The following is a 20,082-nucleotide window of genomic DNA, read 5'->3' as shown; positions in this document are numbered from 1 at the left end:
GCTGAGGGTCTTCGAAACCTACCCTCTCCCTCTCAAAGCCAGGGGCGAGGGGCTTTCAGCTTTTGGCTGCTGCGGGAGAACTATGGATTGAATCAATAAAAATAAAAATAATATAATAATAAAAAAAAAAAAAAAAAAAAAAAAAAAAAGAAAAAACCAGCCAAACTCCATACAATTGTTTATCTACTGTGGCAAGTAGTAATAGTAGTAGTTCCATAACTCTACTCTCGCTGCAGAATAATCATTGCAAAACCACACACTCATAGAATCACGCGTGGAAACATAGCCTAGGAGAATTAAAACTGAAACATAACAAGAGCCAACCGAAATTAAGGTCAAATGAGGTGTCATAATCCCCCCTTAAGCAAAAATTTATTCATCGTCATTGTGATCCTCCACCCTCAGCCACGCTGGTTGCTGCTCTTCAAACTGAGGACTGTCATCCTCGTCGACATCGTCCCCGTTACTCTGATCTTCGTTCGATTTCTCCTCCTCTATAGTCGTTTCCTGACTGATGCCCGCAGCTTCGTCGACATCATGCAAGCTGCTGTTGCGTCTCACCCGCGCATGCACTATCCCAGGGAAGATTCTCTGCTCCATCAATGGTCCTGTTAGGCCGGATGGTGAAACCACCTCCTGTGGAACAGATGTGACCTGCGCAGGCGCGGAGGTCACTAAAGAGGGCCACGTCTGCTTCATGTCCCAGCTTTGTTGCTGTTGGATACCCTGGGTATTGACGTTGTTATGATTGGCAGCGGCCGCATTGGTCTGTGTGTATGAATCCGTATGTGGCGCCCCGGGAGGCAACCGTGCAGAGTTCGTTGGAAAATTGGGGGACGATGCATTACCTACAGACTCATATCCGCCTTGGTTCGAGGACGGTTGGGGGAGTGAAGTTGCTGGAACGCTGGCAGAGCTGGTCTTGCCAGACAAGCTTGGCGACGGAGCCTGCGTGGCTTGCCGCTGTTTATTAAGCGCCACGATCTTCGGCGTTTGCGGCTGGGTTGCCGGCCTGGAAGCATATCTCTCCATCCTAATGAGCGGGCTAATTAGTAATCTCACCAACTCTCGTCCAGGTGGATGTCTGGGGTCTTACAAGCCAAGTTCTCCGAGTAGAGTCTCGTGTCTAAACGCCTCCCTGATATCAGGGACATTGCTTTTGGCCATATTGTTACCAGCCACACCTGGTAAATGGCAGTTCTGCCCTAACCATCTCTGCTTCAGGCTTAATTCAAACCCACTGTGGTCAACAGAATGCTTTGCCAGCTCACACATGTCCACGGCGCTAAATTTATATATTTGCGCTGCAACGGCATATTCCTCAATCAGTGGCTCCTTGGTAAAAGCAAACTGTAACGGGTCGTCCGTGGAGAGTGACACGTTTAAACCCCTTCTAAAAAATGTAGCGAAGGGGTTCCTCTCATAGGTAAGGAAGAGTGCATTGTTGCTCAATGGAGACATGGCAATCCCGATCTGGTCAAGGTAGAATAAATACTGCAGCAATGGCACTTTGCGAAGCAGAATGCCATGGCTGATTCCGAAGCAGCAAAGGAACGCGGATGCAAGGTGGTCAGGATCACCCGCCTCTCCGCAGTGCGGTCTCAGTACAAAGGTATTGAAACCACGTCGTTTCCTCCAGGTATTCAACGACGCCATATTTGCAAACATGAAGTAGATCCAGTAGCTATATGGCGGATTCTGCTTAGTGTTCCATTGCTTGGGAATTGGAAACTTGCGGTAGAGTCGCCGCTCAGCCTTGCTTTCGTCGTCGACACTATCGAATCCGACAACCCTCTGCAAAAAGACATGCAACTTCGGGTGGCTGTTCGGGTCTTGTGTCACCTCGAACAACGGCTGGAAGACATTCTGGATGATAGCGTCAAAGTCATCAACAATACCGTTCGACTTGTAAACATCATACAATCGTGGAACCTGGATTAGCCATCGGATATTGGGAGAAAACAGCTTATTGTCTACAACCCAAGCGGCAAGCTTGTCCCATTCATCCATGGAGCGACCGTAGATAGAAATGCGCCATTCGGCCATCTGGTACTTGCTCGATTCAAGGTCGGAAATTACTTCTTTAGTAATTTCCGCCAGGTATCGGCCTTTGATATAATTGTCGGTCTTGAGGAATATTTCTCGCAGTCGAGACTCCCCGATAGGGTTATATTTCAGGTTAAACTTATCGAAGCGATGGAAGGAGTCGGTGTGTGCCTATGTTTCTTCTCTATCAGCTATGGCCCGCGAAGATGTGTGCTTGCGAATTGGAGAGACGTACGTGCATGTCAAGGGTATCGATGCTCAAATCATAGGCTGTGAGGTTAATACTCTCGAAGACTTCTCGGAGTGTCAAATGCTTTCCATCTCTAAACAAGACGACTTCATCGGGCGATTTCTTCATTTTACTCTTGATGAACCGCAAAAGATGCTTCTGATTCATGCATGCTGAATGATGAACGTGAGTGTCCACCTTTCGGACGTTATAAAAGTCCCTGTGAGGGACCTTCTTGCTGTCCGCGATCTCCTGGTACTCATTCAACAGCGCATGTAGCTGAAATTTCCCTTCCAGATATGAGAGTCGTTTAAATGCAAACGACTTGATAGGGCCATCGGTTGAAACGTCAATGATTGTGTCCAGATCCATGTAGAAGTCCCTCAACGACGGGACTTGAACTATTGGCTGGCTCAGTTCACAGGCCTCTTTGGTATCATAGACCTGATAAACGCTGCTCTCATCCAATTTAAAAACCATAGATGACGCTTCCGGTAAAGGTAGAAGGTCATCCATGTCAAAATCCTCGCCAATATTCTGTCCCGGCTTTCTTCTCTTGCGTGCTGGCGAAGGAGGTATGCCATCATTCTCAACTCCATCATTCTCGGTAGGAATCACCATGCTGTTCGCCATACTATTTGCGCCCGTTGGCTCGCCATAGTATCCCCAAGCGGGCTCTGGTGGTGGAGGGTAGATAATCCAACTCGGGTCGTCTCGCGGGTTATCCTCGGACCGTTGCATCGACAGCTTGATATACTTACGGCGGGTATCTAGCAAAGACTGAATCTTGTGGCATATCACGCCCAATTCAGCCGTGATTGCATCATCATTGGCGACGAAGCCACCGGCTCCTTGTCCAACCCCAAATCCTGCCCCAGCACCATGTATTCCTTGCGACGCAAGCAAACGCGATTCGTTTTCATGGAGAGGTGCATGGTGTAGCGAGTACCCTCGGGCAGATTGATTTGCAGCAGCTAGGCTATTTCTGCGAAGGGTAGTCGTTGCAAGCGGGGTGGACGTTATGTGCTGAGAAGGTGGTGGGAGGAACTCGCCTTGCTTGCTCAGGCGGGACGCGGCACTTGCAGTTCGGGTAGGAGAATCAAGCTCGAAGGAGTTCGACGGGGGAGCTCCTGACGCCCTTGATGGTAAAGAAGGGCTTTGAGGTGTGTCTCCTTCAGCTGGTCGGTATGCCAACTGGTGACGCTGGTAGAACAGCTTGGCTTCTGCATGGCTCACGGACTTCTCGTACGCATAATCGTAGGTAGCTGTTCGTCGTTGTCGATCGCGGGGAAGGATGGGTGAGCCTCCGCTGTTAGTGGGGTCGATGTCGTCTGGAGTGCCGTCCATGTTTTCGTGGGACTGTTTGCCGTCGCTGTTGGCAGAACCTGAGGATAAATCCTGGGTTGCAATGCCATTCTTATCGTCAGACTCATAAGTCGTCGCGTCTTCGTGTGGGTCGGGCATTTTCCAGTGGGACGGTTCGAATGCTTGGTCTCGACATGGTTCAGCCATCGAATGCAACAAAACGAGCGAATGGCCTTTCAGATAGAGAGCAATTGCCCAGGAGAAAGGCGTCACGCTGCTATTGAAATGAGAAGCGGTGCTGCACCAGATCCAGCAGCCGATGCCAGGCGACTGCTTCTACTCGCCAACGGCCAGCTGGCTACGCAGCTTTTGGTGGCGTTTGCCGCAGTCAGCTTGCAAGGTTTGGCACTAAAACTAACTTATTTCCCCCACAACAAGCCAGGCGCTCACCGCTTGGAGCTTCTTGGGGCTGACGGGTCTCGCCGAGAACCAGGGGAGAAATCGTTGCTACATTCGACAACAACGGCAAGCTGCGTGGCGAACTTGAAGAAACTCCTTGTCAACGGTGACTCACGGCTCACTTGGCGAATGGAGCCGTTGTCGTTGTATCACGCAGACTCCGCACATCAGTATGACCCCGAGTTCCCCTGCCATATTCCTTCGTATATGACCCACTGCTGCAAGAGAGAAAGGATCCATGTGTGTTGGAAGAGACAGCAATCCAGCGGGGATCTACTCTCATCCTACGAGGAATAGTAACAAGAACCATTGCAACCAGAGCGAACCCAGAGGCGGTGCATCTCTATTCGTCCTTGTCGCTGATGGCCTCCGCTCCATCAACAATCCAAGCATGCACATGACGTCAAAGGGCGTATCTGGGATCCACGATTGACTGCTGAGTAACGGCTTGACGAAGAGAAGATATTGTAGGATCGACTTACGACCATATAAAGAAATGGCAGCTTTTGTTATTACATGGCAAAGGGCAAAACCTACCCCGAAGAACGTAAATACACAGCAGGAAGTGTTTTAAAAAAAATAAGATTCCCACACAATTATGATGATGATAATAATAATAGTAATAATACACAATTTGAGATCAGTACTTATTGATACGAGAACAGAGCAATTCCGGGCAACAAGGCCAAGGAACAAGAAAACGAGGACTCGATTCAAAGAAAAGCCGAGAAAATAAGAAAGGAACAAGCACACAGCTTCACCTCACATGCATTATACCCCCTTTGCACGCTCCATCGGCCACAGCTAAAAACTACAAATCTTCCGATTTGTTCTGTGCCTTCATGAAAAGTTAAAAGGAGCGTCAGCGCTGATATAGTATGACATCGAGAAGAAGTAAAAGCGGCCCATACATCACGGCGTCAGCAGACCAACTCCGTGGAAAGTAAGGCGCCTCTGGAAGGTTGTAGAAAAAGCCCACCTTCCATATTTTTGGCAAGGGACAAGCCAGAAAAAAAGTTCAGGCATCGGCGAAAGATCACAGTCGAACAATAAGAACAGAGAAGGGAGAGATGGTGACATCTTTTCTCCTGGTACTTAGAGAAGATGGGAAGAACTTTTTACCACAGAACTAATTCTGCTGTATCCAGTCATTACACATATACAAATTGTCGAGAGAAATAGGTCGGTGGAGGGAAAAGAAAAAAGAAAAAAAAAAAAGAGCCCCAGCGGAGCCAAACAGCTGGAGCCCAAAACGTAAATTGAAAATGGTATTCTTGATCACGCGTAATGGAGCAAGAACCGTTTCTTTAACGATACCGGGCGCGGCGCGGCATAGGCCCAGGTGCAGGAATAGTTTCTGGAGAGTAATATTGCCCCTGGTCTTCGTAAACAGGCTGTCGTCGATACTCCATCTCATAGTCAAGATACTCTTTTGGAGCGTCACGATGTACAGGGCGCTCAATGTAATAGGTGGGAGGGTTTTGTGATTCGCGACCACTGACGCGAACAGGAATGTATTCCACCGTACCGTCGTACGGCCGATCTGCATACCTGGGGTCGTCCAGATATTGGTATTGCGGATGAGGAGGTGCCCGGGTATACGGGGCAGGCTGTTCATGAGGGACACGATCATAGTATGCCTCGGTGGGAGGATAATCCGGATACACTGGTCGCCTGGACCGGTTTCTTGGGCTTCGATCACGATAATACGCTGGTTCAAGCGGAAGAGTATCATGGACTGCTGGAGATCGAGATCGAGGTCGAAGCGATCCTTGCCGTTGGGCTTCATACCTGTCGAATCTGCTTTGAGGACGACGTGCATGGTGGTCGGGCTGGTGACGTGATTCCGAATAAGCAACGCCTCGCCTTCCGTGTCGCGGTTCTCCAGTGTCTGGGGACATCGCTCCCGCACGTCTACCGGTATTATCCTGCGGATCTAAGCGCTGGTCAAACTCGCGATATCCTCGCGCTGTAGCAGGACTATTTGTTCGAGCACCCCAACTATGTCTCGCACTTCGAGAGATATCGCCAACTACACTGCCTTCTCCTGCTCCACCAGCATCAGCACGCCAGCGACGCTCATCCATGTCCTCAGGGTCCAGCCACTTGGCCCTAGACGGGTCGTTCGATCGATCAGCGTCCCCGGTGCCAGACTTGTATTCTTCCGGATCTTGGCCAGGCACAAAACTGCTGAGAAAGCGTTCTGCTGCGCTCAATTCTTCAACCGGAGAGCCAGTTTTGCCATTTCCTCCTTGGGGATGAAGGGGCTCAGGGACTTCCCCATCCTCTGACACATTTCTGGTATGTGTAGCAGGGTGCTCCATGTCTGCACGAGCATCAACAATAATACCAGTCGCTGCCTCAGTTCCACCCAATTCAGGCTTGGATAGCCTCTCTTTATACGGGCGTTTGTCAGATTCCATCATCGCTGCGGGTCGGTGGGCAAGCCTGGCAGTGTCGGGATGAATTTCAGAGCTCGGTCGTTCGGGCGGCGGAACTACGCCACTTTGGTCGTCTAGACGTCCATCTTGAATCGGAGCTGTTGCTAGGTTTTTGGCTCGCGGGCGACGACTGTCTAGCCGACCGAATTGATCACGCACTGGTTCGATGTATGCAGGTCGATGAGGATCATATTCATTGTCCTTTGGAGGTTCAACAGGTTTGATACCATCACCCAATGGGGATTCCATAAACTTGGGGAAATCGTCAACAGCTACCTCGAGGCGCGCGCGATGAGGTTCTGGTGCCACAGGCTTGGTCTCAGCAACTCGCGCTTCAGGATATTTGGTATGCTCCTCAGTTGGGTGAGCACGACCAGCTCCTGTTTGACCTTTCTTCAGCGCTGGTCTATTATCCTTGGTTGTTGCACCGTTGAACGAAGCTTTGGAGGCGTTAGAACCGAATACCCAAGGAAAGGCAGCTGTGACTAATTGGAACTTTGCTTGATCCATGCCTGGGGTTTGATTTAGGGAAGATATAGTGGCGTCATCGGGTAAAGCTATCATTTTCGTTTTCCAGTCGGGTGGCGGATCATCTCTAGTTAGGTGCACCGAGAGAAAATGGCTGATAATGGCAGGTAAATTAAAAGGCTTCCGATCATGCCCACGACCGCGACGTCCATGGGACGCGTGGGCGCTTGAACATGATTTGCAAACCAGGCCACATAGGTTCTTGATAGGCTTCATTTGTGGGTGGGTACTGAGGGCGTCCGAAAAGAGAGCTAGAGGTGGTTCGTGGCCAAAACGTTCTGAAAATCGACTGACGACATGGTGCAGCAACACGAAAGCCCGGACGTTATGGGGGAGATCTTTAATACCAGACGTGCCGTTCCAAATAGCCCGAGCGTTCTTCGCTAGCTCATCAACTTGGGATTGATAGAACCCATAAGCTTGGCTGTTGGGGTTGGATTTGTGGGAATTAGAAGGAGGGGCCCCGGGTCGCTGCGCATGGGAATTGGAAGAATAGGGGACTCCATATGGAGGAATATGTGGCTGGGAGCCATAGTGAGGGGGATACGCGGGTGGTGGTGGCACCGGAGCCCTTGCATCAGGACCATGATACGGTGGGGGATAACCTGGGCCAGGGTATGGGGATCCATAGACAGGATTTGGCGGTGGAGGTTGAGTATGTGGATCATAGGGTCCATTAGGAGGATAGCCAGCCTGCGGTGGAGGATATGCATAGCTTCCCTGCGGAGGGGGATAGTACTGTGAACCTGCAGGAGAAGGGGGGCGATATGGTCCAGATCCATATGCGTAGGGGGTATATGGAGTTCTTCGGTAAGGCGCGGGAGACATATGCGGGTAAGCATCCGGCCCAATTGGATTGCTTTGGTAGCCTAGATTAGGCTGGCCCATAGTCGGTCGAGGCATCGCAAACATCAAAGCCCGAGCTGCGTTTGGGTTTGGGTGAAAGGGAGGCTGCTCCGGCCACTCTGCACGCCAATGTACAACAACACTACCAAGGCTGAGGACACTGGTATGCTTTGCGGCGTAGTGCTGGACCACTCCTTCGAAGCCGTAGTACTTGGAATTATTCTCACAGCCGTTGCAAAGGAATAGCTCCTTTTGGTGTGGGTCTGTAAGAGGTTTGATCTTCTGGTCGAAGATCCATTTCATGTTTTCCAAGATAAGCTTCCGTTTCGGCGGCGCGCCAGGACGGTCTTCCTCAATTGGCTTGCCGAGACTACGAGCCATGGCATCTTCTTTCACCAAGTCACTGTAGAATTTGTTGCGAACGTACATCAGAACATCTGCCGCGAATTTAGGACACTTGTCCTTAGTCACTCCATCGCCATCACGCCAACCTTCGCGAATGATTTCATCAGCGTATGTTGCCATGCGTTCGCGAATAGGCCTCTGAATTTCATCCCATTCTTTGTCGAGTAAGTCCTTAGCTTCCTTCAGCTGAGCTTCTTGTTGTCGCCGTTCTTCTGATTTGGCTTGAAGAATTTTATCTTGTTTAATGCGTTCTTGTTCGCGACGCTCAGCGACTTCTCTCTGGGATAGTAAACGTGGCCTCAGGATGTCCCAGGCATGATCAGTAAAGGGGTTAGGAATCTGAATAGCTGCTTGAAAAGAGTCCATATGGCTTAAGACAGCTGCACTCAGGGGTGGGTCGAGTTCAGCACACCTCCGCTCAATTTCGGCCTTCCTGCTGGCTTTTGCTTCGTTTATTTCGCGAATGCTGCGCTCAGATCGATGATGGGATGCTTGTTGCATTGGAACATTTCCTGACTTTGCTACACAAGAAGTTAGTGAACGAGAAGGAAAAGAAGAGGCGACACAAGACTTTGGTGTCATGTTGTTACATGTAGCCCAACCGTCCCGCAGAGCCCTCAAAAAAATCTGCAAAACTCCAACAGCTCCGTGATAAGGACAGAAATGCAGCTATTTGCCGGGCTGCCGCAAACAGCCATCAATGGGAATTCACTTGAGGTGGCTTACCATGCGTATTTGAAGACCGTCTAGGGCGGCTAGGAAAGTTCCCCCCAGGAGGGCTTGAAAGAGAAGAATTGGATCCAATGGTGTGGGAACCGGGACCACCAGACTCCATGTAATCCATATTAGGCCGACCAGAGTGGGAGGTAACGGCTGTGATGAGAGAACGAAAACCGCCTGTAAGTTCCCATTGCTCCCATCTAGCTGAATCAGCAATCTTCTCCTTTCCATTCCCCTCTAAGCCCTTAACCCATTCCTCGGCTGTTGCGGCTCCTAGGGCTTTGACTTCCTCGAATTTGCTTCTCATCGCCTCGATATGAGATTTCAAGTAGAACTTAGTTAGATTAAGACCCGATGGAGGCTGGTTTGACCGAAGGACGACGGAAGACACAAAATGCATTGATTGGGTAAAAAATGCAAACGGAATAGCAGGAATAAGAAGAGTGGGCACAGTGGAAGAGAAAAGAAGGTCCATTTCCTACGTTCCGGTTAGAAAGAGTGACAGCAAAGGAGTCGGTCCTGGGTCAGCGCTAACCTTTTCGCAATTATTATGAATACACTCGCTGCAGGCTCGGACAGCAAACGGCCAGATGATCCGTACCCCATTAATACCGGGGCCGTTTTCCCATACGGAATTGTCGGACGAAGAGATAAAACCAGACTTATTGCAAAACTGACAGGCAGTTCCGCGAACAAGACGCCACATGTCCAGCTCAGACAGATGCGAGAGCGGACGGGGCATGCCAGGATGAAAGGTCTTTCGAGAAGAAGACCAAATAGAGTTTGGATGAACATACTTTAATGAACGAGGAGTTGCGCCCTTAGCAGACAACTCTGTCACGTCTGCAGTTAGCAGGTCCTTGAAGACATGGTTCACTTGAAGAACACGGCCCAGGGATGTGGGTGGAAGAAAACTAAAAACATGTTGCCAAATTTCCCCTGGAAGCTTTGATTTGTCCAGAGCATTTTCCGGCATTTCGGAAGAAGGCCCATTGAACTTGAGGCGTTTGTTCCCTTCCGGCGGAGAAGAACCGGCGGGGTACTGGGGGTCATTCTCAGTAAAACTATATCCGTCGCCGTTTTCCCAATGAGAATCTTTCTCTTGTGCGGGTTGATTGGCCGTGGCAACACGCTTCCTTTTTCGAAGTTGTCGATCCGTCAAGACGTCCTGGTCTGGGAATTCCGGAGAAACGTTACTTCGATTCGAAGGCTCATCAGGTTCTCTCGAATTGGGAGTAAAATTTTCCTTATCATCAGGAATCTGTTCTTGATGGCCAAACGATTCTGGAACTTGGCCCAAGCTCCTTGCCAGGCTTTCCATCGGGCCTTCCGGGGAATCCGCCGAGTACGGATCGAAAGAAGAAGAGCCCGAGCTATGAGGAGATCCGGTTTGATCTGCCATCGTTCGCAATACGCCTGCGCTGAGTGGCAGGCGCACTCGATAAATATTGAGATCTTGGCGGAAGTTGGAATTCACAACCCCCTTCACAAAAAAAAAAAAAAAAAAAAAAAAAAAAAGAAAAAGAAAAAGAGATTCTCTCAAGGGATGATTAAAAGGAAGAACAGACTGTGAAATCAAGTTCAGAGAGTGAAAACGAGTCCTTGGACGGTTAAAAGCCCCGGAACATGACAACAATAAGGTCCGCGCAAGGCAGAATACAGGGAAATGGGCGACTTTAGAAGATCTAAAAGCCTTCGAGCATTATACGAATAGCTCCAGATGCTGTCAACCAGAGAAAACAGGCGGTGGTATTCAGTGTTGCTGCCAGTGACTTGACAAAAAATCAAGGCAAGGCTGCAACAGGATCAGGATATGCTGCTGACAAAAGTTTTGTAGAGCAAGACAAGAGGACGAATAAGTTTGGCTTGAGAAATGGAAGGATGACACAGAACGGAAACCAACAGCTGTACAAAAGTCAGGTAAAGACTCTACCTTGGTTGGGATACACCGATGAACATGAACCTGATAGCCAAGGAAAGGAAATGGAGATCCCAAGAAGGTTGGTGAAGATGGGTGTGAAGGAGGAAGAAACAGCTGCAGATGTGGAGGGAGGGAGGAAGATGTGAATGTGCGGGAGAGGGGTTTGCTGAGACGAAAAAGCTGGTGTTTTGCGACTGATGGGAGAGATTGGGGCGGGTGGTGAGTCGTGGCACAACCCGCGTTTTTCCAGCCACCAGCCAATGGGAGACGTCGCTGTGGAGCAAAAATACATTTATCACGTGATACTCGCATGAAAGGTTCCTACAGCCGACCAATCGGAGAAGAGTATTTCCAGCGGACGCCTCAGTGTTAGGTAATCCAACCAGCACCTCGCTCACGTGACCCACATAGATTAGCCGAGATTCCCCTTTAGGTAGCTTAGTGAATGACAAGCATACAAGTCCTCCATCAGGTTATAGCCCTTTGCGCTGAAGAGCAAGCGTATAAGGTTGATTTACAGCTCAATTGGATATTGAAGCTTACGATCAACATCCTGAACGGTTATCCTTGTGGATAACGAGGTTTTACGAGCACAAGAGAGAGCGTACGTTGAGATAGACGCCTCCTATACGTGCAACCCCTGTAGCTTTCTAGCACCGAGCTGGGAAGCGAGTTGAACCCTGTAGCTTTCTGGCACGCGACCAGAGAGTGAGCGAAACGCCTGCTAAACGCACCTAGCAAGCAAATCGAGCACCTGGCAACGCCAAAGCCATGGTGAACCGTACGGACGAACCGGAGCACCGAACTCCTGACCGGGAGGCTCCAACAAACCTCCCTACACCCCAAACCGAGCTTAGGCGGTCGAGTAGGCTCAGAGGCAGCCCGCCAAACGACGAGCAGGAGCCTAGGGAGGAGAGTGAACTCCAAATGTTGCGCAGAATGATGCTGAATCAACAGGAGATGATGCAAAAGCAACAGGAGTCGATGCAAAGGCAACAGGAGACAGTACAACAGCTAGCACAGCAAGTGAACCTCCTATCAGGCCAAGCAAGCACCGCAAACGCACCTGCAACGATGCAGGAGAACCTAGAGCACGAAGCTCAACAAGAAGAAGAAGAGGACCGAGAAATAGACTCTGATGAGGAACTAGAAGAATATGTCGGCAACCTTATAGACACAAATACGCGAATCGGCAGAGCAATCACCCAATTCACGAAGATCACGAAGACGGTGAAGAAGCCTATGACCCTGGCTGGAGCCAGCAACTACCTAGCATGGAGCAAAGCCATCCTAAAGGTAGCCCGCCAAGTAGGTGTTGAGAAGATTATCCTGGAAAGGCAAGAGACTTCACCACGGCCAGAGCGCTTGAAGATTTCACAATACTGGAATGTTCAGAATAATTGGCTACACGGCCTAATCGACAGTACAATATCTGCACAAGCCAGAGAGCACTTCGAGGAATCAGATAGCCTTAGTGCTTACAAACTCTGGGAAGCTGTAAGGACAGCCTTCCAAGAGAGACCTGAGATACAGCGGGAAAGCCTACTTACGGAGTTAGTAAGAATGACACCACAATCCGCTGGCTCAGAAAGGAATTATATAGAGAGATTCCTAGCAATCCGTGGGGAATTTGAGAGATTAGGGTTCAAACAACTGGACCACACCCTACATGATATCTTGAAGATGAACATTACGTCCCGATGGAGAGAGTTCATACAGAACCGATTTGATATGGCATGCCAGAGCGGAACGAACCTACCGGAGAAGGATTTGGAAGGCCTACTGAAGGATATCCTCCACCGAATCCCCAAGAAAGACCTGAAGAAAGGCGGATCTACAAAGCCAAATACAAATGCAACAAGCTCGGATCCCCAAAAGTCTTATAAGAATACGAACTCCGAATCCAATCCAGAGAAGAGCTCACTGCAGAACTGGAACTGCTATATTTGTGGCAAACCTGGCCATTTGGCTAAATTTTGCAAATCTAACAAGAACTCGAAGCCTAACGAGCCTAAAGAAGACTCTAAAGGCAAAGGCAAGGAAACAACTACGGTTGCAACGGACAAGATCCATTCGGTTCACGAAGCAGCCTTCTCTATGAAAGAAGCGCGCGAATCCACAGACAAATGGATCCTTGACTCTGGAGCCGGATCCCACGCGACCTCACGTACGGATCTAGTTCAAATGGACCCAAAGAGCCATGCAACACAACTGCTTATGGCGAACGGTTCGAAATCAGTCACCAGAGGATTTGGCACGGCCAGCATCCAAACTGACAATGGTGAATTGAGCATTGGGGGGGTTAGAATCGTGCCTGACCTCCAGGTTAACCTCATAAGCTTTGGGAAGCTTATACGAGACGGCTTTACAGTGGAACAGCTTTATGTCGACAGAGAACACATCTTCCTACTAGAATCGGCAGATAAAACACAGAGCTTCGAAGCTGTGCTTAACGAGGATGACATCCTAGTCCTACGAACGCCTAGGATACGCAATTTACTGGCATACGCGTTTCCAGTACCTACGAAACTCCTAGAGCCCTGCTATGTAACAGCAACTCTAGAGAATAAAGATGACGCGCTTTTGGCGCCGAATCACCTGGCAAAGACGCCAGAAATCAAGGAGGATACGATGGCCAATTGGCACAAACGCTGGGGGCATCTCAACGCCCACGATATAGCTATTCTAGCTAGAGATCCGAGAATGGCAATGCGAATAAAGGGAGTAAAGAAGCTAGGGTTCTGTGAAACCTGTGCTAAAGCTAAGCAAGCTCGCAACCCATTCGAACCTAGAACACGCTCTACAAAGCCTGGAGCTAAAATTTTTATTGATATTGCAGGTGGCGGCCGTACCCTATCCACAGACTCCGATCCTCCAAGCTACGGCGGAGCGAAGTATTTCCTACTTATAACGGACGATGCCACACGATACAGGTGGATCTACCTCCTGAAGGAGCGGGTAGAAGCTCCAGAAACCCTGAAGAACTGGATCAACATGATCGAAGTGTCTACCGAACGAAAGATCAGCACTATACTGTCCGATGGAGCTCCCGAATTGACGAGCCAACAACTGGCTGAATTCTACAGGAGCAAGGGTATACAACAGGAGATTACGTGCCCATATACACCTCAACAAGATGGAACGAGTGAACGAGGAATACGACTTCTTTGCGAGCGAACAAGAAGCGTACTTATAGACTCAGGACTACCCAATGAGTTATGGGGCGAAGCTCTCGCCACAGTCTCCATGATGGTGAATCTATCGCCTACCTCAGTGCCTCTATACGGATGCAAGAACACGAAGCCGTTGACACCCTTTGAAGCCTGGACGGGTCACCAACCCCATTGCAGATGGGTCCATAGGTGGGGATGTGACGCCTACGTGAAGATTTTGAACGAATCCTCGAAGCTCCAACCTAGGTCCAAGAAGGTCAAATTTGTAGGATATCGTGGCATGCACACCTACAGGCTTTGGGACCCAGAAACGAACAGTATAATGATCTCGCGAGATGTTATATTCGACGAGAAATTGGATCAAATCCCTACGAATTCGCTAACCGAAGCCGAATACGTTGACTCCCGGAGGAGTACGATTACATAGATCCATTGAATGGCTGGCAACACAAGCTACTAGCTTACCTTGCGAAGGAGAAGCCAGAAATCATGAAGAAGCTCGCGGACGGCGAATTAGAGGCTTTAGAGCCCACATACCTGGGCGAAGAGCAAGAAATCCTCTCGGATGCTACGGAGGAAGAAGAGGCAAATGGAGCTGAGCTTCCAGTGCTCAGTACGCGTACAGATATACCAAAATCTATCGCCGAAGCCAAACGCTCTGAAGAGTGGCTTTATTGGAAGGAGGCTCTAGATGTTGAAGTCTCCAAATTACAAGAGAAAGGCACCTGGATCCTAGTCGAGAAGGAACCCCAAATGCAGATCCTCTCTGGCAAATGGGTATTCGATAGGAAGCTCAACAACACGGGTGGCACAGTACGATTCAAAGCCCGTTGGGTCGTACGTGGATTCGAACAGCAAGAAGGCGTTCACTACAAGAAGACCTACGCAGCAGTTGTTAGTGGACCTACAACGAGAGCCTTCTTTGCTATCTCAACAGCCAAGAACTGGAAGGTCAGAGTCTTTGACTTCGTGACAGCCTTCCTAAATGGAACTCTTCCAGAGGACGAACGTGTATACGTTCAACTACCCACTGGATTCAAGCACGGGCGGGGTAACCTAGTAGGGCTCTTACGCCAGGGACTCTACGGGTTGAAGCAAGCTGCTAGGCTTTGGTATCAAGCAGCTACTGACTATCTGAAATCTCTAGGATTCCAGATCTCTCCATACGATGCGGGGTTACTCTACCACAAGAGGAAGCAGATCTACCTAACCCTACACGTCGACGACTGCCGTATAATGGGACCCAACGAAGCCGAAATAGAATGGCTCATTGAGAAGCTTCAGGAACGCTTCGAGATCAAGGAGGTTACGGAACAAGGCCGTTACCTAGGCATGCGGGTTCAAAAGCAGCCGAATGGAGACCTTTTTGTGAACCAGGAACAGTATATCGAGGATCTACTGACTGAATATGGAATGGAAGACTGTAAACCTTCCAAAACGCCAATGAAGAAAGGAATAAGCATCGAATTCGCGCCAGATCAGACCCTCAAAGATGGAGTTGACGAGCAGGCTACGCCTACGAATTACAGGAAAGGCCTGGGCTCTCTACAGTTCCTAGTTACGTGTACGAGGCCGGATATTGCATTCGCAGTCAATTATCTGGCGAGATTCAACAGCAGGCCCAATAGGGAAAGCTGGGCGGCGTTCAAGCAGATCCTACGCTACCTCAAGGGCACAAAATCGAAAGGAATAGTCTTCAAAAGGGATATGGATCCTGAAGGCTTGAAACCGGCGGCCAGTTCGGATTCTGACTGGGCTGGAGCCGACCCTGCGTACAAATCCACCAGCGGCTACATTATTACCATGAACGGAGCTCCAATATCGTGGAGATCACAGCGCCAGACGTCCGTCTCGAAATCAACGACCGAAGCGGAGTATTTGGCAGCTAGCGAAGCTGCTTGTGAACTAGTTTGGATCAACGACCTGTTGATAGACGCCGGGGTGATTAGCGAAGGCTCAGCAAAGCTAAGGAGCTCAAAATTAAGTGTTGACAACAAGGGAGCGGTTGACTTAGCCAAAGCTGAAGCTATAACGCGAAGAGCACGCCATATTGAGATTCGACACCATATGCTAAGAGACTGGGTTCAAAAAGACGAAATCTCAATCGAGCACGTTGGAACCGACGCGAATAAAGCTGACGGGCTCACGAAGGCTCTTGCAATGGATCCCTACGCTCAATTCGTGAGCGCGATAGGGGTGACGAGTTGATACAGGAAAATATGGAGGTTTATCAGTGAAGCCAGCGAAAATACGGTATCGCGGCGAAACGGAGCTAAGCCTAAAGAAGGAATAAATCTGGATTCTGTAATTAATTTTTATCGCGGATTTGAGAGATTTGGAAGCTTTGGATCTTTGTGGCTCTCGCTCGCTGCTGGAGCTCGTTGCATGGGGGGGTGTTAGGTAATCCAACCAGCACCTCGCTCACGTGACCCACATAGATTAGCCGAGATTCCCCTTTAGGTAGCTTAGTGAATGACAAGCATACAAGTCCTCCATCACTCAGCCCGAAAAGTGATTGCTTAGTCATAGAAGGGTGGCTGAGCTCCAATTTATGTGGCTGAGCAACCAGGGCGGCACTGTATCCATCCTAATCAGGCCTAGCGGGCGAACGGCGACCCGGTTACGTATTGTTGACTGCGCCGGCTGTTGGATTGCGAGCGACGATCAGTCAACCTATTATTATTTCCCTGCTGGCTTCGTACCAATTCATCTCCAGACCTTGAAACCGTTTGAACAAACCTCCCTGGGAACGATTGTGTACTACTTGACTAACAGCATCTGACTTGCTGGCACTTCGGCTCCGACTAAGCCATCCTACACTTAAAACAGTTTGTTGACTTGAGCGAGGTGACCTCACACGCCAGTTTTAACTTCCCTCCTTGGGCCTGCGAGGCATCCCCCGAATCTCTCCTCGACCGTTCTTCCGGAATCGTCTTCCCCTCCACTCTCTCCGTTTGCAGCTCATTCCATTTCCTTTCGATAGTCGATCATGGCCACTCTCAATCTTTCGACTAATGGTCATTCGATATCCAAAAGCTACCAATCCGTCGTCAACGCCCCCGCACCCTCAGGTCCCGCTGCGGAATCAGGGACATACGGACAATGGGCAGTTTTCACAGTTTCTGCGCCCCTTGTCAGTGCATTTCAAGACACCTCTACGAAGGAAAGTGTGTTGAAGGTCCAGTCTACTGGCGGTTCGTTATGATATCCCCGTTTGACCATGCGTGATGTAGGTTGTTCGCTCCTAACGGTTTACAAATAATAGAAGGAGAGTTGATAGACCTGATCGAAGAGTTCTCTGAAGGCAGAATTCAGTTTGCTTATGTGAAAGTGAAGGACCTAAATACCGGTCTCCCGAAAAATGTTCTTATTGCGTGGTGTGGAGAAGGAGTGCCGGAACGGACGAAGGGCTACTTTACAAGCCATCTCGCAGCCGTTTCCAAACTTTTGCATGTATGGAACCTCAATCATCTATAGGACCGGGAATCCTACTCACGAATTATAGGGCTATCATGTCCAAATAACTGCTCGCTCGGATCGCGATCTCACCCCTGAAAGCATCGTTCAGAAAGTTTCTGATTCGTCCGGTGCGAAATACTCAGCTGCTACGACCCCCCCGCCCGTTGCTGCTGGGCCAAAGCCCCCGGTGGCTTCAAAACCGGCATTCACTCCTACCCGTGTGGGCGGCTCTTTCAGACCCCTAGCCGGAACCCATAGGGCCGCAGGCGCAAAGAATGAACCCGTGGATGAAGATGGTTGGGGAGCCGATGCCCCTCAAGTGACCAGGACCCAACTCGAAAAGGTGCAGCCTGCATACCAGCCGACAAAGGTCAATATTAAAGAGCTTATGTCCCAAAAGTCATCGACGACATCATCCTATGGCCAAGAGTCGTCTAATAAATCCTTTCCCAGCAACGTCGTCAAGGGAGGGTATCAGCCTATTGGAAAAGTGGATATTGCTGAAATCAGGAGACAAGCACGAGAGGCTGGGGAGATAAGGGATGACCGGCCGGAACCGGTAAAGGGGTCTTACCAACCTGTTGGGAAGGTTGATATTGCGGCCATTCGCGCCAAAGCGCGGGGCGGTGAACCTCTCAGTTCATCCTCAGGCGCAATGTCTCCAGCACGAACGGGAGATTCCGTTGGTAATGATGAACCAAAGACACTCGCGGACCGTTCTGCTGCTTTCACTCCCTCCGAAAGGCTTACAACCCTCCCAAAACCAAAAGTGGCAAAGAAATTTGGTGGAGGTTCAACGTTCACCGGCACCAAAGCCCCTCTTCCAGGAGGATTGGATACGCCGGCCGCCCCTGCCGCTCCAGTTGTGGGAAGCGCAAGCCGGACCTTTGCTGACGTGGGCGGTAAAACTCCGTCCCAGCTGTGGGCTGAGAAGAAAGCGAAGCAAGGGGGTGTCTCTCCCACCCCGGCCGGAATCACAAGTCCTCCACCCATCCAAAACCAAACCAGTGGAGAAAGTGGCTGGAAGAGCTCATATACTGGCAAAACTTGGGCCCCAGTTCAAACTACTCATACCGGAAGATCATCTGGCGCCGCCGTTTCTGAACAAAGAACTGGGGGATCTGAGCCAACGGCTGAAGCCCCGGAAACTGGAACGGTTGGTTCAATCCGGGATAAGTTCGCAAACACCCAGCCTATGGGGGCCCCAGCGTCAACTTACGAAAGAGCCGCTCCATCTCCACCACCACTGGCGACTGAGACAAAGCCAGTTCCACCCCGTGCAGTTCCTCTCCCTGGCCTTCCAACCGATACCCGTGAAAATCTCGAAGATATTCACCAGGATGTACCGCCACCCCCTCAGCAACCACGCTCTCCCTCTCCTGAAACAGCGGCCGATGTTGAGCCCAGCTCCCCGATTCGCGTGGCCATGCCAGTAGCTCGTGGGTCAGCGGATGAACATGTCGCCGATGCCCACGAAGAGCAATATTCTCCTCCTGCCCCCCTTCCGACTAGATCTATTGTTGAACATGCTCCAAGCGAAGAGCAATTAGAAACTCAACCTTCTCATGACCCCGCCAGGGCTGTTGCAGAAGCTACAGCTCCCAGCCATGCTATGACTGACCAGGGTATCCGTGCTCTTGTCCAATATGATTATGAAAGGGCGGAAGATAACGAGATTGAACTCCGAGAAGGAGAGTATGTTACTAATATTGATATGGTTGACGAGGATTGGTGGCTTGGTGTGAATGCCCGAGGAGAACACGGCCTCTTCCCCAGAAGCTACGTTGAAGTGGTCCAGGAAGGCGATCCTCTGTATCAACCGGCATCAAGCAGTACCCAGATTCCCCCTGCCCAGCCTGCGCCTGCTCAGCACACCGCGGCGCAGCCCGCTGAAAGCCATGGGCGTACTGCAACTGCATTGTACGACTATGAAGCCGCCGAGGACAATGAGATAGCATTTCCCGAAGGTGCTAGAATAACCAACATTGTAAGTCAATGGCTTCTGTACCCAGCTTACACCTTATCCTTGTAATTATTAACGGGACATTTTACAGGAATTCCCCGATGAAGATTGGTGGGTGGGCGACTTCGGTGGTCAACGGGGCCTCTTTCCAGCCAACTACGTCCAACTCGACCAGTAGCAACACTGAAGTCTCTAGCCGAACATGTCACCCGCGCCGTGAGTTCATTCCCCATTCCAATTCGCAGCTTGGTTACTTTGGCTTCAGTAGCAGTGAAACAAAGCGGTCATCAAAATCCCGTTTCCACCCAAAATGTATGTTAGCACGCATTCGCTTTTGGAAGCTTGGTTCTCTTGAGATTGTTGCTGCGAGGCGGATGGTAGTGAGTTGTTATTTCCAGTTCAATATACAACTTTTGGAGACTTTGGTTTTTTCTTGTACGGATATGTTGAAACTATTAAAGCTTACACATAGAACGTGAGGATGGTAGGACCTGTGAAATTGACGCCAAAAATGATGCTGTTAGTGAAATGGAGACTGTACCTTCTTCCAACCTATGTCATGAGTAGTATGAAGTGCTTGTTAAAGA

At 49.9% G+C, this 20,082-nt stretch overlaps 3 protein-coding genes across 3 annotated transcripts; 1 reads left to right on the top strand and 2 right to left on the bottom strand.

Annotated features, from left to right (window-relative positions):
- Positions 1 to 154: 154 nt before the first annotated feature.
- Positions 155 to 3,739, bottom strand: AMD1 (AMP deaminase; the record flags this gene model as incomplete). The annotated part of the gene is made up of 3 exons (XM_003070782.2): positions 155 to 1,033; positions 1,097 to 2,217; positions 2,282 to 3,739. 3 exons carry the CDS (start codon positions 3,737 to 3,739, stop codon positions 373 to 375), a joined length of 3,240 nt encoding a protein of 1,079 aa, XP_003070828.2. The 3' UTR covers positions 155 to 372.
- Positions 3,740 to 4,678: 939 nt separating this feature from the next.
- D8B26_001040 (uncharacterized protein) lies at positions 4,679 to 11,053 on the bottom strand. Its single transcript, XM_003070783.2, has 3 exons — positions 9,515 to 11,053; positions 8,986 to 9,457; positions 4,679 to 8,780 (listed from the first exon to the last, which is right to left on the bottom strand). The coding sequence occupies exons 1-3, from the start codon at positions 10,379 to 10,381 to the stop codon at positions 5,347 to 5,349; spliced, it is 4,773 nt and encodes a 1,590-aa protein (XP_003070829.2). The 5' UTR covers positions 10,382 to 11,053; the 3' UTR covers positions 4,679 to 5,346.
- Positions 11,054 to 16,774: 5,721 nt separating this feature from the next.
- D8B26_001039 (uncharacterized protein) lies at positions 16,775 to 20,072 on the top strand. The gene is made up of 4 exons (XM_003070784.2): positions 16,775 to 17,267; positions 17,339 to 17,526; positions 17,579 to 19,519; positions 19,587 to 20,072. The coding sequence occupies exons 1-4, from the start codon at positions 17,063 to 17,065 to the stop codon at positions 19,671 to 19,673; spliced, it is 2,421 nt and encodes an 806-aa protein (XP_003070830.2). The 5' UTR covers positions 16,775 to 17,062; the 3' UTR covers positions 19,674 to 20,072.
- Positions 20,073 to 20,082: the final 10 nt, after the last annotated feature.

The sequence above is a fragment of the Coccidioides posadasii genome, chromosome 1, assembly GCF_018416015.2.
Source record: "Coccidioides posadasii str. Silveira chromosome 1, complete sequence".
NCBI classification, from domain to species: domain Eukaryota; kingdom Fungi; phylum Ascomycota; class Eurotiomycetes; order Onygenales; family Onygenaceae; genus Coccidioides; species Coccidioides posadasii.
This window is presented reverse-complemented; position numbering and strand designations above follow the sequence as displayed.